The 14,034-nt window shown below is 61.4% G+C and overlaps 1 protein-coding gene across 1 annotated transcript; it reads left to right on the top strand.

Moving 5' to 3' along the window:
- The first annotated feature begins 896 nt into the window (after positions 1-896).
- Positions 897-7,905, top strand: TAGLN2 (transgelin 2). The gene is made up of 5 exons (XM_080825149.1): positions 897-987; positions 5,760-5,967; positions 6,243-6,417; positions 6,743-6,845; positions 7,112-7,905. Exons 2-5 carry the CDS (start codon positions 5,788-5,790, stop codon positions 7,251-7,253), a joined length of 600 nt encoding a protein of 199 aa, XP_080681275.1. The 5' UTR covers positions 897-987; positions 5,760-5,787; the 3' UTR covers positions 7,254-7,905.
- Positions 7,906-14,034: the final 6,129 nt, after the last annotated feature.

The following is a 14,034-nucleotide window of genomic DNA, read 5'->3' as shown; positions in this document are numbered from 1 at the left end:
CACAGCGGGTATGGAGTAGGGCAGGTCAGAAGTTGGTCAAGGGAGGGAAAGCATCCCAGGCAGAAGGCACAGAAGAGTGAAAAACACCTGGTTTCCCAAGGGCTCACTTGACAGCAGGTTATAACATTGAGGGGCGGGTGGGGATGGAGCAGTGGAGGGAGGACACGGGTGGTTGATGTCCTTGGAAACCAGGCGAAACAGCAGCTTCTACCAAACAGGAAGGTCCCCACTATTGGATGTAGGCAGGGACTCTACCCGAGGGGAGTAGAAGCCTCGAGAGGGGTGCTCCTTCAGCCCTTAAACTATGCTCCCCTCCACCCTCAGACACAGAAGAACTGCCAGGCTCCTCCCCTGAGGCCGCCTCTTCTGATCCCTGGGATCCCTCCAGGATTAAGAGATGCCAGGTCAGAGAGGAGGAAACGGAGGGGAGAGAAATCAGATCTGAACCCTGGGTCCCAAGGCAAAGAATGACCTCACTGTGGGTTCCTGCCCAGGCCTGAAGCAGGCGGAGAGCGGGAGTGCTGTCCTGGCCTGCAGCCTCAGTACTGTCACACCCTAGTCACCTGGGGGATGGGGGTGGGGGTCTTCCCGTGCCTCCATTTACCTAACCACCCTTTCGAAGTCAAGAGGCTTCTTCCCACCTAAACATGCCCGTAGTCTTGAGCTGACCTTCCAGGCAAAAAGCTTCCCACCAAGGCACAAGTTTAAGAGCTCCGGGTCGAGGTTCTCACGAACGGCGACCGCTGCCATGGGCCGCGTAGGCTCGGACTCCTCAGATCCTCTGGCCCAGCCCCCCGCCCACCGCCCCTCCAGCAGAAGCTCTGCCCTCCGCGCCCGCGCTGCGGCGCCTTTAAAGCCAGGGGCGCTCGCCCCGCCCCGGGTCCGCCCCGTCCGAGGCGGGACCCCGCTGAAAACCCCCGGCCCCGGCCCCGCGCGCCACTCGGCCCGCAGCCCCTGCCAGCAGTGTACCGCGGCAGCCGGCCAACGGTGAGCAGGGGGCGGGGGGCGCGCCCCGGGAAGCGGGAGGCCGGCGACTTGCTCCCGGGACTGCGGCGACGGTCCGACGACCGCTCTGCCCGCCCCGTGCTGTCGGGTCCTGTCCCCAAGCCCCGACCCCGCATTGCTGGGCGATGAGGTCAGCCCCGGTTGCGGGTGCACGGACAGGGCGTCCGTCCGGAGCGGGGGGACCCGGCCCTCGGGGGAGAGGAGCGGCGGGCGCCGCGGCTTGGCCCGCGTGCCCCGAGGGCGGGCGCGCCGGAGCTTCCCCGCGACCCTCAGTGCCGGGTTGCAGGAGCACGTGTGGGAGCTGCCCGCGCTCCGCGGCCCCGAGGCCGCCCTTTCCGTTCCTCTTCCCGCCGGCCGTCCTGCTGGCGAGTCGGGGTCTCGGGCTGGCGCGGACCGCCCCCCGACCTCGGGCTCCGGGGGCTGCAGCCCGCGCCGGCGGGCGGTGTGGGGAGGGGGTTGGTTGCGGGCGCTCCTACCCCCGCGCCCGCCGGGGCCCCCACCCCGCGCCCCCCGCTGCTGGGAAAGCCGGCGGGGGCTGCGGGCGGGCGCGCGGGCGGGCTGCCCAGACCACTGCGTCACCCCAGCGGTGGGCGGTGGGTGACTCATCGGCCTTAACGGCCCAGGGCGTGGCGAGGCGGGGCGGCGGGGCCGGACCTGCAGGACCGGAAGTGGACGGCCGCCTTCCCGCCCCTGCGGGCCCCCCGGAGCCTGCTGGAGCCCGGGCCCGGGGAGTTCTGGGGCAGCCTGGCATCTGGGAGCGGAAGGGAGTGTGGTGGGAGTGAGGGTGGGTGGGGGGGAGGTCCCGGGTACGGCTTGGCTGGGCTCTCCCGAGTGCTGACTCCAGAGCACCAGACGCAGGGACAGCTCCCCTCCCCAGCGCCCCTCCCCATGTCTCCTTCCTCGTCCCCCCCGGGAGACCTGCAGCTGCAGGGGGGCCAAGGTAGGGTGGGGCGGCGGGGCCCTGCCCTGCGGGGGGCAACCGGTGGTCTTTGTCCGGCTGCAGCCCCCCTCCAGCGCCCCAGCCCTCTGCTGCTCCTGGATTGGCCTGGAATCCTTCCTCTGCCCCAGCCCTGCTCTCTCCAGGATTTCCAGGGAGCGGGCTGGGCTCTCCAACTCCGGACTTGCCCTCGGTGCCCAGAGCATTTCTTCTGAACTATTCCTTGAGTCCGCTTCTCTGTCCACCGACGTGTAACTTCCCACGCCTCCAGCCCCCCACCCCCGCCTCTGCCGCTGACCTACCCCCCCCCCCCCCCCCGCCCCACAAGGGATCCGTCGCACCAGCCTGCACCTGGGAACTGCCGTGGGGAGGGGAGGGGCCGCGTCTGGCCCCCGTGCGCGGAGCCTCCTCCCCACTGCATGGGTGTTGCGTGCGTGTTTCTGCCCGGCGCCCCCACCCTTCGGGGTTCCTGTGTTTGGTACACAGAAGCTATGGCAACGGCCCCACCTCACCCCTCCACCCGCTAGCCTTGCGGCTTCCTGTTTGTGCGGCTGGCTTCGGCTTTCTCTTCTGCTCAGCTCGCTGACTTGATGGGGAGGGGCTGTCCCCGGGGGGCTCCTCGGTCCCAGGTGTCCACCACCCTTGCCTCTGCCAGCTTCCTCTGCGCTTCACTCTGGGGGCGGGGCCCCCCATCTGGCCCTTTCGGAATAGCCCTAAGCCCCATTCTGACTTGGGAAGTTCCCCTGCGACCCGTGTGCACAATGAAAGGAGAGTCCCTTTGTCTTCCCCCGTGAGACGCCCCAGCCACGGACCTTTGGCATCTGCGTGGGGTGGGGTGAGGTGAGAGGCCTGCCCCTCGCCCTTCTGGGAGCCCTGCAGTCTTGTGGGTGGGGGTGAGGGCTGTTGCCCCTGCTGTAGGCAGCTGTAGGCCCCTCTGGCTTATGTTACTCACCAGGGGGCCGACCCCCAAGTGACTCAGCTCTTGTCTGCTCTTTGGCTCCCCAGCCCTGGGGCTACACTGCTCCCCACCCCAGCAGGCACCTGGCTGTCTTCCGTTCTGTTGAGGCAGGACTGCAGAAGGTCCCCTGGGTGTCACTAGGCTGGGCACACCAGCTGGGGCGCATCAGCGTGAGCCTGCCCAGCACGGCCAGGACGAGCAACAGCTGGGGGCAGGCTGGCTGGGCCGCCCCTTCCTGGAGTTCTGCCCCAGGGCTCCTGCACCTACCAGACTCGAGGACAGTGGCCCCTGGGGGGACCCAAGACACTGTGGCTGGAGGCTGTGACTGGCCCAGCTGTGTCCAGGCTCCAGAGTGGGGAAGGGGCCCTCAGCATCCTCTCGGAGCTCTGGGGCGGGGAGGAGGGGTGGGCGGCTGGGAGGCCAAGTCTGTTTTGCCCCTGTGGGGGGACACTGGAAGGGTGGGGCATCAGGACTGCTCTCTCCTCTTAACCCGGTGCCTGGGTTAATGATTCTTCTGCCCTTTTTCTCCTGGGCCACTGAGATCTCTTGGCCTCTGGCCACTTGGCTGCAAGGAGACAACCCTTAGGCCCAGGGGACCCTGGTGAAGCTGCTCCAGAAGAGAGATCTGGACATTGAAAAGGGGGCTTTCCGGTGGCTGCAGCCCCATCCCCCCTTTCCCCCCAGGTCTCCTAGCCATGCCCCTGTGTGTCATGGACCCCAGGCTGAGCTGCTGGGGCCTCTGGGAGGAGACAGTCTTGTCCCCCTTCCTTCTCCGCTGCTCTCCGCTTGCCCTCCCCCAGCCGAGAGTATGTGTGCCTGGTGGTGTGGGTCAAGGCCCAGACCAGCATTTATCTGGGCCAGCCTTCAGGCTGGGGGAAGTGAGGGTGGGTTGCTCTTAATGAGGTATAAAAATAACTGATTTATGGGGAGGATCGGGGCGGAAATGTGCTGCTGGATAAGCTGGAGTAGAAGGGAGCCACCAGGCTGGAGTGTGGGGGAGGGGACCGGCCTGAGACCCAGGGGCTGAGAGCAGGAGGGGTTTGGGGTGGCTCTGCCCCTGGGCCTGGCTCCACGGCTCCACGGCTGAACCCCGAGGCCCCTGGAGGGGGTGGCAGGACAGTTGAACCTGGGGTGTGGGAGGGAGACAGTGACTTCATCCCTTCAGTCTGACCTGGCCTGGAGCCAGATGTGGGGAGTAGGAGTGGCTTCCTTTCCTGTCCTTGGGCACAGGTGCCTGTGCCTGGGGGTCCCCCCCTCCCTCGCCGTGTGGGCCACAGCTGGATCTCATGGTGGAAGGGGAAGAAAGGGAAGCTCATTCACAGAGGGATGGAGACAGGGAGTGAGGTCCTGTCCCCACTGTGGTCCTGCCGCCCCCCCCCCCACATGGGTAGCATTCCAGGGACTTGCTCCCCAGGGTCCTGGGGCTGGGACCTAGGCAGTGAGTAAGGTAGGAGGTGGGGACAGACTGCCCCTGGGCCTGCGGTCTGGAAACCACCCAGTTCTTCCCAATACAGGTTCTCAACCGAAGTTAAAACCTCCTGTGTGTTTCCCCAAGTCTCCCTTCCCTCCAAAGTTTCCCTAAAAATACCACCCACCCCCTGGGTTAGTTCCCTATTCCTGCTGTAACAGATGAGTACAAATTCAGTGACTTAAAGCCACACCCGTTTCACGTGGGGCAGTTACAGAGACCTCAGCAGAGGTTCAAATCAAAGTGTCAGCAGGGCTGCCTTCCTTCTTGGGGAGTTCAAGGGAGAACCCCTTTCCTTGCCTTTTCCAGCCTCTGGCGGCCCCTGGCCAGCACACTGTTCCTGTGTCAGGACCCTTCATTCAGTCCCACCTGCAAAGGCCCATTTTGCCATGTGTAACATTCGCAGGTTCTGGGCGTTAGGATGTAGACACCTTAGGGCGGCACCGTTATTCTGCCCACCATAGCTTGTCAAGGGGAGGTGGGATTGGTTTTGATTGCCTGGTTTCTCATGGGAAGTTCCTTTTGCCTGCTGAAATCTTTTTTTTTTTTTTTTAAGATTTTATTTATTTATTTGACAGAGATCACAAGTAGGCAGAGAAGCAGGCAGAGAGTCGGGGGAAGCAGGGGATGCGGGTTAGGACCTGAGATGAAGGCAGAGGCTTAAACCACTGAACCACCCGACACCCTCTGCTGAAATCTTTTAAGGGACTACTCAGACCTACTCTTCCAGGAAGGCTTCCGGACTGCTTCTGCCCACACTCTGCTCTACATTTCTGTCACGTAGGGTCTGATTGGTACAGTATCATCCCGTACAAGCCTTCCGCTTTCCTGGGTGCTCTCTTTTTCTCTCTGTTGGCTTTCCAGGACCAAGAACTTCCATTGCTTCCATAGTCGTGGGCACAGACGGGGGGTGCTCCGTTTAGCCCAGAGGCTGGTGGTGAGGGTGGGTGTGTCCGGTTCTCCGGCTCCTGGGAGAAGTTCCCTAGCCCGTGTCTTCCTCTCCCCAAATCCTCCTCCTTCCCACGGCTGCGGTTCTAATAACCGGTTTGCCTTTGCTAAAGCAGACCACCCCGAATGAGGGGCCTCATTTACCTCATATTCTACTCCAGTGGGTTTTCTATTTCATTCTAGTAGTGGGGCCATTCGAATGAAGTCTAATGGCAGGACTCAGCGAAGTCTGCCTGCCATAGGGGTGGGGGGACCCAGAGATGGCCTGCACGGGCCCTTATCCCAGAGCTCTGAGCAGTGTTGTTTTGGCCCCTATACCAGAGTTGGGGTGAGTCCCCTGTTTGACAGTGAGTCTCGCCTCTGGGGCCCACCCCGGGGGATACAGGGTGTGTCCCTGCAGGCTCAGAGTACTGACTGCGGGCCCCGCTGTGTCCTCTCCCCAGCACCCCACAGCCACCACTGCCCTAGGGAATGGCCAACAGGGGACCTTCCTACGGCCTGAGCCGGGAGGTGCAGCAGAAGATCGAGAAGCAGTACGATGCGGACCTGGAGCAGATCCTGGTCCAGTGGATCACCACCCAGTGCCGCAAGGACGTGGGCCGGCCCCAGCCTGGGCGCGAGAACTTCCAGAACTGGCTTAAGGATGGCACGGTGAGAGCTGAGCCCTTCGGACTGGAAGTGCCGGAGCGCTGGGGGCCGGGGGGCCCTGGGCTTGTTCCACGTCCTCCTGAGCCTGGGTCTCTACCTTGCAGAGGACCCACGGAGGGAAAGGGGATGCCCTGGGGGACTCAGGGAAGAAGTGCTCCAGGGAGAGGACCACGGGAGGCTGTGTTCAGGCGGGACAGGAACCCCGGGGGCACGCCGGCACGCCGTCTGTCTCCGGGCCAGCGGGCTCTCACCGCCGCACACCTTCTGTCCTCACCCAGGTGCTGTGTGAGCTCATCAACGGGCTGTACCCCGAGGGACAGGCCCCGGTGAAGAAGATCCAGGCCTCCACCATGGCCTTCAAGCAAATGGAGCAGATTTCCCAGTTCCTGCAGGCGGCCGAGCGCTACGGCATCAACACCACTGACATCTTCCAGACCGTGGACCTCTGGGAAGGTGGGTCGGGGCCAGGGGCCTGTCTCCCAAAAGAAGACCAGACACCGGGCCGGGCCAGCTAGGCCCCGGAGACGGGGTGGGTTTCTGGCACCCTGGAGACAAAGGGGGTGTGTGTGTGTGTGTGTGTGTGTGTGTGTGTGTGTGTATTTCATGGTGGAATGGGCCATGTGGGAGCCTGGGGTAGAGGAGGGTGTGGGAACAAGGGGAATTAGGAAGCCATTAGGTGCATTAGGGAATTAGGTGCTGGCCTAAGTGGTCAGGGTTGAAGGCTGGCCCCCAGGACCCCAGCGCCACTGAGGCCAACACAGCCCCTCCCCCTTCCCAGGAAAGAATATGGCCTGTGTGCAGCGGACGCTGATGAACCTGGGCGGGCTGGCCGTAGCCCGGGACGATGGGCTGTTCTCTGGGGATCCCAACTGGTTTCCCAAGTGAGTATGGCAAGGTGGCCCAGACCTGTCCCCGTCCCTGGCGGAGGGTCTGGCACAAAGCCCTTTCCCGTCCCTCGCAACTCTCCAGGGATGGCAAGGGACTGTCCCCTTTGAGACACGAGGCGGTGGCTTGAGAGAGCTCGGGCCTCTCAGACGCAGCGGATGCTGGCTCCCGAGCCCCCCGCGAAGCCTCCGCCTGTCCAAGGGCAGACGTGCGCTGGGGCAGCCTGCGGGCTCGTCCTCACCGGCGCTTCCTTTCCACCCAGGAAGTCCAAGGAGAACCCTCGGAACTTCTCGGACAACCAGCTGCAGGAGGGCAAGAACGTCATCGGGCTGCAGATGGGCACCAACCGCGGGGCGTCCCAGGCCGGCATGACTGGCTACGGGATGCCGCGCCAGATCCTCTGACCCCGCCCCGGCCCCGTGCCCACCTTCCCACGGATGGTTAATATATATATATATTTTTTAGCAGTGACATTCCCTGAGAGCCCCTGGGGCTCTCAGACTCCCTTGGCCAGGGTGGGGGCCCGGCCTGCCTCCTCTGGGGCGCCCGGTGGCAGGCCCCCCCACCCCGTGCTTACTAATACATTCCCTTCTTCAAACCCCACCAAAACTGGACCAACTGGCCTCCTTCCTCCTGGGACCAAAAGTGGGGGCCTTGCCACCCTGCAGCCCCTACCTCTTCTCTTTCCCTTTCGCTTCTCCCCCCCCGCCCCCCAAGCTCTGCCCTCCATCTGTTCCTTGGCTGGGGGTCCTAGACCCTGCCTTCTGGCCTTCCTTCCACAAGTACGCCTCGCCCCTTGGCTGGGGCTGCAGGGACTTAATTTATAGGGAGAGGCCTGTGGCGGTGGCCACGGCCCGGGCTGGGCTGCCCTCACCACACCTAGAGGCAGTCCGCACCCCCCCCCCCCGCGGGGGCTTCTCTCTCAGCTTCCCCTTCTCCATTCCCCCTGCTGTGGCTACGGGGTGGGGGTGAGGGGACAGGGACAGGACTGCGACCATGGGCTGGGGCTCGAAAAACCTGAGTTTGCTGATTTCAATAAATATCTCTTGTCTTTTTTGGGTGGTCTCTGGCTGTGTCTGGGGCCCTGAGCCCTCCACGGGGAAGGGAGGAATGTCGGGGCTGTACCGTGACTTTGACGGGGGAGAGGGCTTCGTGATGAAAGGCTACAGTCCCCACCCCTATCTCCTGATTTCCTTCCAGGCACCTTCGTCCCCAGGTTTAAGGGAGGGGAGGTTGGGTTGAGGACCGCAGCCCTTGAAATGCAGGAGATGTGGGCGGTGTCCACACACCAGCCTAGGAATCGGGCATCCCCCCTGGTGCTGGGGTTGGGCCCCTCGCCCAGCCCAAATGGCTTCTTCGCCACCACAGGAGGGTGGGGCTGGCTGCGGGCCCTGCCCCGAGTCCTGGCAAGTCTGGGGGCGGGAGGCCCCTCAGGCAGGCCTGGGGTAAGGCGGCCTCTGTGGGAGTTGGCCAGACCAGCTTGGGGGCCCGGGGCAAGGGCGGCAGTGCTGGGCAGGAATGGCCCGGCTGTGGGTGAGCTGGAGGAAGAGGCCCTGTAGACGCCTCCCATGCACTTGGGAGCTATGTGCTTGGGAGAACCGAGAACTTTCCTTCCGGGCACTGGCCTGGTACCAAGAAGATTATTTTGGGGTCAGGATGTCTGGAGCTTGCCCTGATGGAGGCGTGAATGTTCCACCCCCCACCCCCATTTCCAACTCCTCCTTGACCCCGTGGCCTCCCCATCAGACCCTGGGACTTTCTAGGAAGAACTGGACAGAGCCCGGGCCAGCCCCCCACACCAAGTTCCCCCCTACCCTCTTTCTACTTCAGCGCGTGTTTCCTTAGGAGGGCAGAGCCCCAGCACCGTGCCTGGGGGAGACAGATGATGATGAGGTTGCTAACCAGAGGGCTTTACGACTCTCTTCTCCCTCTGCCTCACTGGCTCCCTCTGCCAGGGAGCACCTACTGCGTGCTAGGCTCAGGCTCAGGCCCCATCCGGAGGGGTCCTCATGTGACCCCTGGTGAGGGATGAAATTTGCTGCACTCGCCTGGGCTGAGGCGCAGATAAGATAGCCTGCCGCCCGTATGCAAATTCCCAGGGATTAGCTGTCATTCTGCCCCTTTATCTCTGGCTCTGGAAGGCTTTCTCCCAGGGGTACGGGGAGGGAGAGTGACATCATTGCAGAGAAAACCTTGAATTCACTAATGGTTACACTGAAACACTGACCTATGTGCACCCTGCCCTGATTTAACCGTTTCCAGCTTCCCGTCCTCGGCCTGGCGTCTCCCGACTTTCTGAGACGCTCCGCTTGCTCCAGGGCTGAGACGAGACCCCCGGCTTCCCCCAGTGGATTCCCACAGTGGCCCGCGAGGTGCATATCATTGCGTTCCTCCCCCCCCCACCACCACCCGTTTTGGCCCCACAGGAGCCCACTGGGTCCCAGGGCATCCGTGGCCACGTAAAGACTAAAGGCGGGGATGTGGGTTTGACGCCAGGTCAACCTGGCTGTGATCTCATGCCCTTGGAGGCTCAGTAAGACGGGGGCCGTGGAGGAACAGGGGGATGAGAGGGACGTGGGGCAGTGGGTGCCCCTCCTCTGAAAACTGGAGGTCCTGGCTCCCTCCTCCTCTTGCTGTAGGGGTTTTGCCAGCCTGGGCAGCAGGTGCGGTCCTTGGCCCAGCAAAGGCTCCAGAGACAGACGTGCAGGTGCAGCAGCGTCTGCGTGGACACCTTGCGGGGGCAGAGGTGCTGCCCGGCTGGGCTCGAGATGCTTCGGGCAACAGCCAGGTCCCCCACCCCAGAGCAACTGACTTCCAGCCAGACATGGAGGGGATGGGGGAAGTGCTTGGTTAAGGGGCGTGTCCCCCTTCTGGCTGTGACCGCCACCCCCACAGGCCCTGTGAGCCATCTCCACCACCGCTCCCTGCAATCCACCTGGCCACAACTCCAGCAAATGCCTTCTGGAAACGGCCTGCCCCGACACCACAAAATCTGGTTCGTGTTTTGTCGCATGGGAGGCCACAGTTTTGTGCCGAATCTGGCCTGTTCCACCTCTCCTGACCTCTTCCCCCTTCGGGGTCCCAGCCCTGGGGGAGGGGGGCAGCATCTCCTCTGTGTGGCACTTCCTTCTCTAGGGCTCCCTACCCTGCTGTGTCCTGACGCCCCACCTGTGGGACTGTCCCCACTGCTGCTAGGACCCCTGTCCCCTCCAGGTCTCACCAGGGCTTGTCCTTCAAGTGTTTGTTCAAAGGTTACCTTCCAAGTGCAGCCTTCCCTGGCCGGCCTACTTTGCACATTCCTCCCTCAGCCTCCCCCCCTGCTTTCTCCTATCACCACCTCTGGGTGTATTTTACTTTCTGTCTCCACCCACAGAATGTACACTCTTTAAGGGCAGGTTTGTGTTGGTTTTGTGGACGTGGAGAGGTGCCTGGGCTGTTGTCGGTGCTGGATAAATATTTGTTGAACAAATGAATGCATATCACCCCACTCTCCCGTTCCACAAACCCCTGGCCAAGTGACAGGGCACCCGGTCAGGCCAGGGTCTCAGCAAGCCAGCCTGCCCTTGGGTCTGAGATGGAAACAGCGCCTCTGTCCACTTCCTTCCAATGCCCCCCCATTGTTCATTTCCAGCAGGTGGAAAACCCGAGACTCCAGGGCTCCAGAAGGCCGGAAGTGGGGAGCCCTGTGCGGGCTGCACAAATGGAAGGCTCACTGAGGATTTGCGGGAAGACGTGCGAGGAGGGCAGGAAGAGGTAGGAGCCAACTTCCGTTCAGGTTCATTGACTCCTTGCCTTCGGTTTTGAAGCGCAGTATCCCTGAGGAGGTGGAGAGAGAAAGCAGGTTCGGCTCCGTGGCCCGATGGAAAGAACTGGAGTAGGAAGGCAGGGGGAGGCAGGGGGAGGCAGGGGGAGGCAGAGCGGGGAGGAGGAAGAGGAAGAGGGCTCCCAGGGCTCAGCCTAGCTTGGCTCACCCTTGGGGAAAAAGCACAGGTCTCTGTGGTCCCTTCCCGTGCGTGTGTGTCCAGGTGGGTGAGAATTTGCAGGGCTGCAGCTCAGGGGCGCAGGTGGGAGCAGAGGAGTCTGTTACTGTGCGTGCAGGCTGCCTACAAGCGTGTCCGCCAAGGGGCGGAGATAATGGGGGCAGAGAGGTGTGCGTCCTGCGTGCGTAGGCAGAAGGTAAGCATCTGTGAGTTTGCGCGTGGGTCCGTGGAGAACAGTATGTCCCATTCCTGCCTTTCAGCTGGGGGAGGCCTTGGAGAGCTTGGCAAAAAGCCCGAGGAGCGGCAGAACAGGGGAAAGGCTGGGCAGTAGGGCCCTGGGGAGGGAACTATAAAGGGTCTGGGATTAAATTTGTTGAAGAGAAGCCCAGAGAGTAAGTTAGTAACTATCTCTGTGCAAAGCAATGAGTTTTAGTCCCAGTGGCCATAGAGGTGGATTAGAAGAAAATGCACTGAAGTTGTATCTAGAGAAATTTAGGTTAGCCAAGGAAAAACGATGCCCTTGGCTCTGAAGGTTATTAGCCTCTGGCCTCTCTTACGGATCAAGAGGCATGTTTTCAGTAATAGGACAGATCCCATGTTAGGGTGAAAATGGGCAGTCTGCTTGGGAATGCATATACCTACACCCATTTTTAAAATTCAGGCATTCATTCAACACATATTGGGGTTCTCTATGTCAGGCCTTATGGGGGAGATGAAGATTATTAATACATGATCTCTTTGCTCAAAGAGCACACAGTCCTGCAGGGGAGATAAAACACAGATGTGAGCCGAGCCGCGATCATTGGGGAAGCCAGCGCTCTGTGCCTTTAGAGAAGAGCAAACGGCGATGGTTGGGAGGGTCACTCGCCAACCTCCCGCAGCCCTGGGTCCCTTCTGCAGTGGAAGGGGGGGTGACATCACAGGGAGCTGAGACTGCATATCTCAGGGATCAGCTCAGGGGGAGCGGGGCTGCAGGTTGGGGGCTGGGGGACTCCTCCAGGAAGAGGAGTAGTCCTTGCTCTGTGGTCAGAGGTCAACTTTCAGCGCTGGTGCAGGGGGGCTGTTCCCTTCCATCCTGGAATGGGGGGTGGGCAAAGAGGCCTGAGTTGGGGTGAGCACCGGGGACTGGGTAGGGAGAGATCGGCATCACGGGTGGACTGCAAGGAGAGGATGAAGCAACTCAGACACTTCACCCTGCGCCCAGCAGACCCTGAGTTTTTTTTTTTTTTTTAATTTTACTTATGTATTTGACAGGCAGATCACAAGCAGGCAGAGAAACAGGCAGAGAGAGACGGAGGAAGCAGGCTCCCTGCTGAGTGGGGAGCCTGACGTGGGGCTCGATCCCAGGACTCTGAGATCACGACCCCAGTGGGTCCGACACTTAACCGATGGAGCCACCCAGGCGCCCCTCAACAAGTAGTTCTCGAGCACCCATTTAGGGTAAGGTATTTGCCGAGTGCTGGGGTTACAGCATCAGCAAGGCGAGTGGAGTTTTTGCCCTCCTGGGAGGAGATAGGGAAGGCAAAGAGCAGGTTATAATGAGATATGGGGGGTGGAAGGGACCCTGCAGCAGGGGACTCAACCCAGCCTCACAGGGGTGGGGTGGGCAGGGGATCCGTGAGAATCTCTGGAAGATGCTGGAGTCTGAGCTGGGGATTTAAGGGCGACGAGAAGCGCGAAGGCGGGGCGCATGCTGGTGGGGAGAATGTTCCAGGCAGGGTGCAGCATGGGCATGGCCTGGAGGTGAGAATGTGCAGAGCCGGACAGTAGAGGGCCGGTTCATGGGCTGAGAATGCAGCTGAGAAGGGAAGAAAGGCCTAGCTCTTCCAAGGAGCGTCAAAGTCAAATGAAAGATTTTGGATATTTCATTAAGGACTTGGGGGTGCCCCTGAGAAATTATAAGCAGGCAGCTGCAGAGACAAGAGTTGTGTCTTACTTAGAAAGCTTCCCTCGGTTGTAGGGCAGAGAAAGGCCTGGGGTTGGGAAGACTCTGGAGGCAGGCCAGCCTTAAGCGTCTACTGCGTCGGTCCAGGCTGGAGTGAGAAGAGCCCGGGCCTAGGGGGCTCAGCAGGCGTGAGAAGGGGAGAAAGGATTTCCAGATTGGCTTGCGCTCTGTGGAGAGTGAAGAGCGTTTCAGCAACCAGGTCAGTGCTGCCTTGGTCTCCGGGATGCGAAATCCAGGAGCAGGGGCTCCACAACACAACGGACTCTTCTCTCTTCTCTCCCATTTTCCAGGTACGGAAACTGAGGCTAAGAGCAAAAGTTCCTTCAGAACCCAGCTGGTGGCTGAACTGGGATTTGAACTGATGAGCAAAGCAGTTCAAGCTTATCGCTTGCCCCATCGGGGCCTGCGAGCTGGCTGACCTCGGGGAGGGTTCGCCTGGCAGCCAGCGTGAACTGTGCTGTGTCTGTGGGCGGAGGCCGGGGCCCGCAGTGAGGAAGCAGGAGGTCAGGCCTCAGAAGCGGGGCAGGAAGTTCAGCTCGGAGGCCGCTACCCCTCCGAGGCCGTTGCCGATCCGGCAGCTTCAGAAAGAGGCTAATGGAGAGACCCCGAGGCCCAGCCCCTGGATCTTGCAACTTGGGGTCCTGTCCTCAAGGCTCTCTGACTTTCTGGAGCTTTCTGACTGCTCAGCTTACCCTGGTAACAAAAGCTATCGCGACCACGAGGACTTACAGAGGGGGCACTCCCGTATCTTGGAAAGGCTTTCATAGTCCTATATCCTTTGCAGAAAAGAGAAAAACACACCTGAACACTGTTAAGTGGCATGCTCTAGGCCCCAGCGTCCTCGAACCCCTGGTGTATCTGCCTCTGGCTTCCGGCGCTCAGCTCGGTAGCTCCTGGCCCACCAGCCGGCTCACGGGGAGTTGGTGGTTTTGCCCTGGCTCTGCACGTTCTAGAATCCAGATCTCTGGACTCCTGGTCACTCCCTGGCCACTGAAGATACCCAAAGTGAAGCATCCACGGGCCTGGGGCCGGTGGCAGGCGCCAGCAGACACAGCAGGGTTGGGCTATCCTAGGTCCCCTCCCGTATGTCCCCTGAAGTCACCGCGGGCGCTGGTTTGAGATGTTTAGAAACGCAGATTCCAGTTTGTCCTCTTAGAACCCCCCACCCCCCAGTTCCCCGGGGGGTTGGGGGTGCTGTCTGGAATTTGGTTTTAAAGGGGTTTCCCCCATAATTCTTAGGCAGCCCTGTCCTTGGAGATG

Source organism: Martes martes (assembly GCF_963455335.1).
Source record: "Martes martes genome assembly, chromosome: 15".
In the NCBI taxonomy this organism is placed as follows: domain Eukaryota; kingdom Metazoa; phylum Chordata; class Mammalia; order Carnivora; family Mustelidae; genus Martes; species Martes martes.
This window is presented reverse-complemented; position numbering and strand designations above follow the sequence as displayed.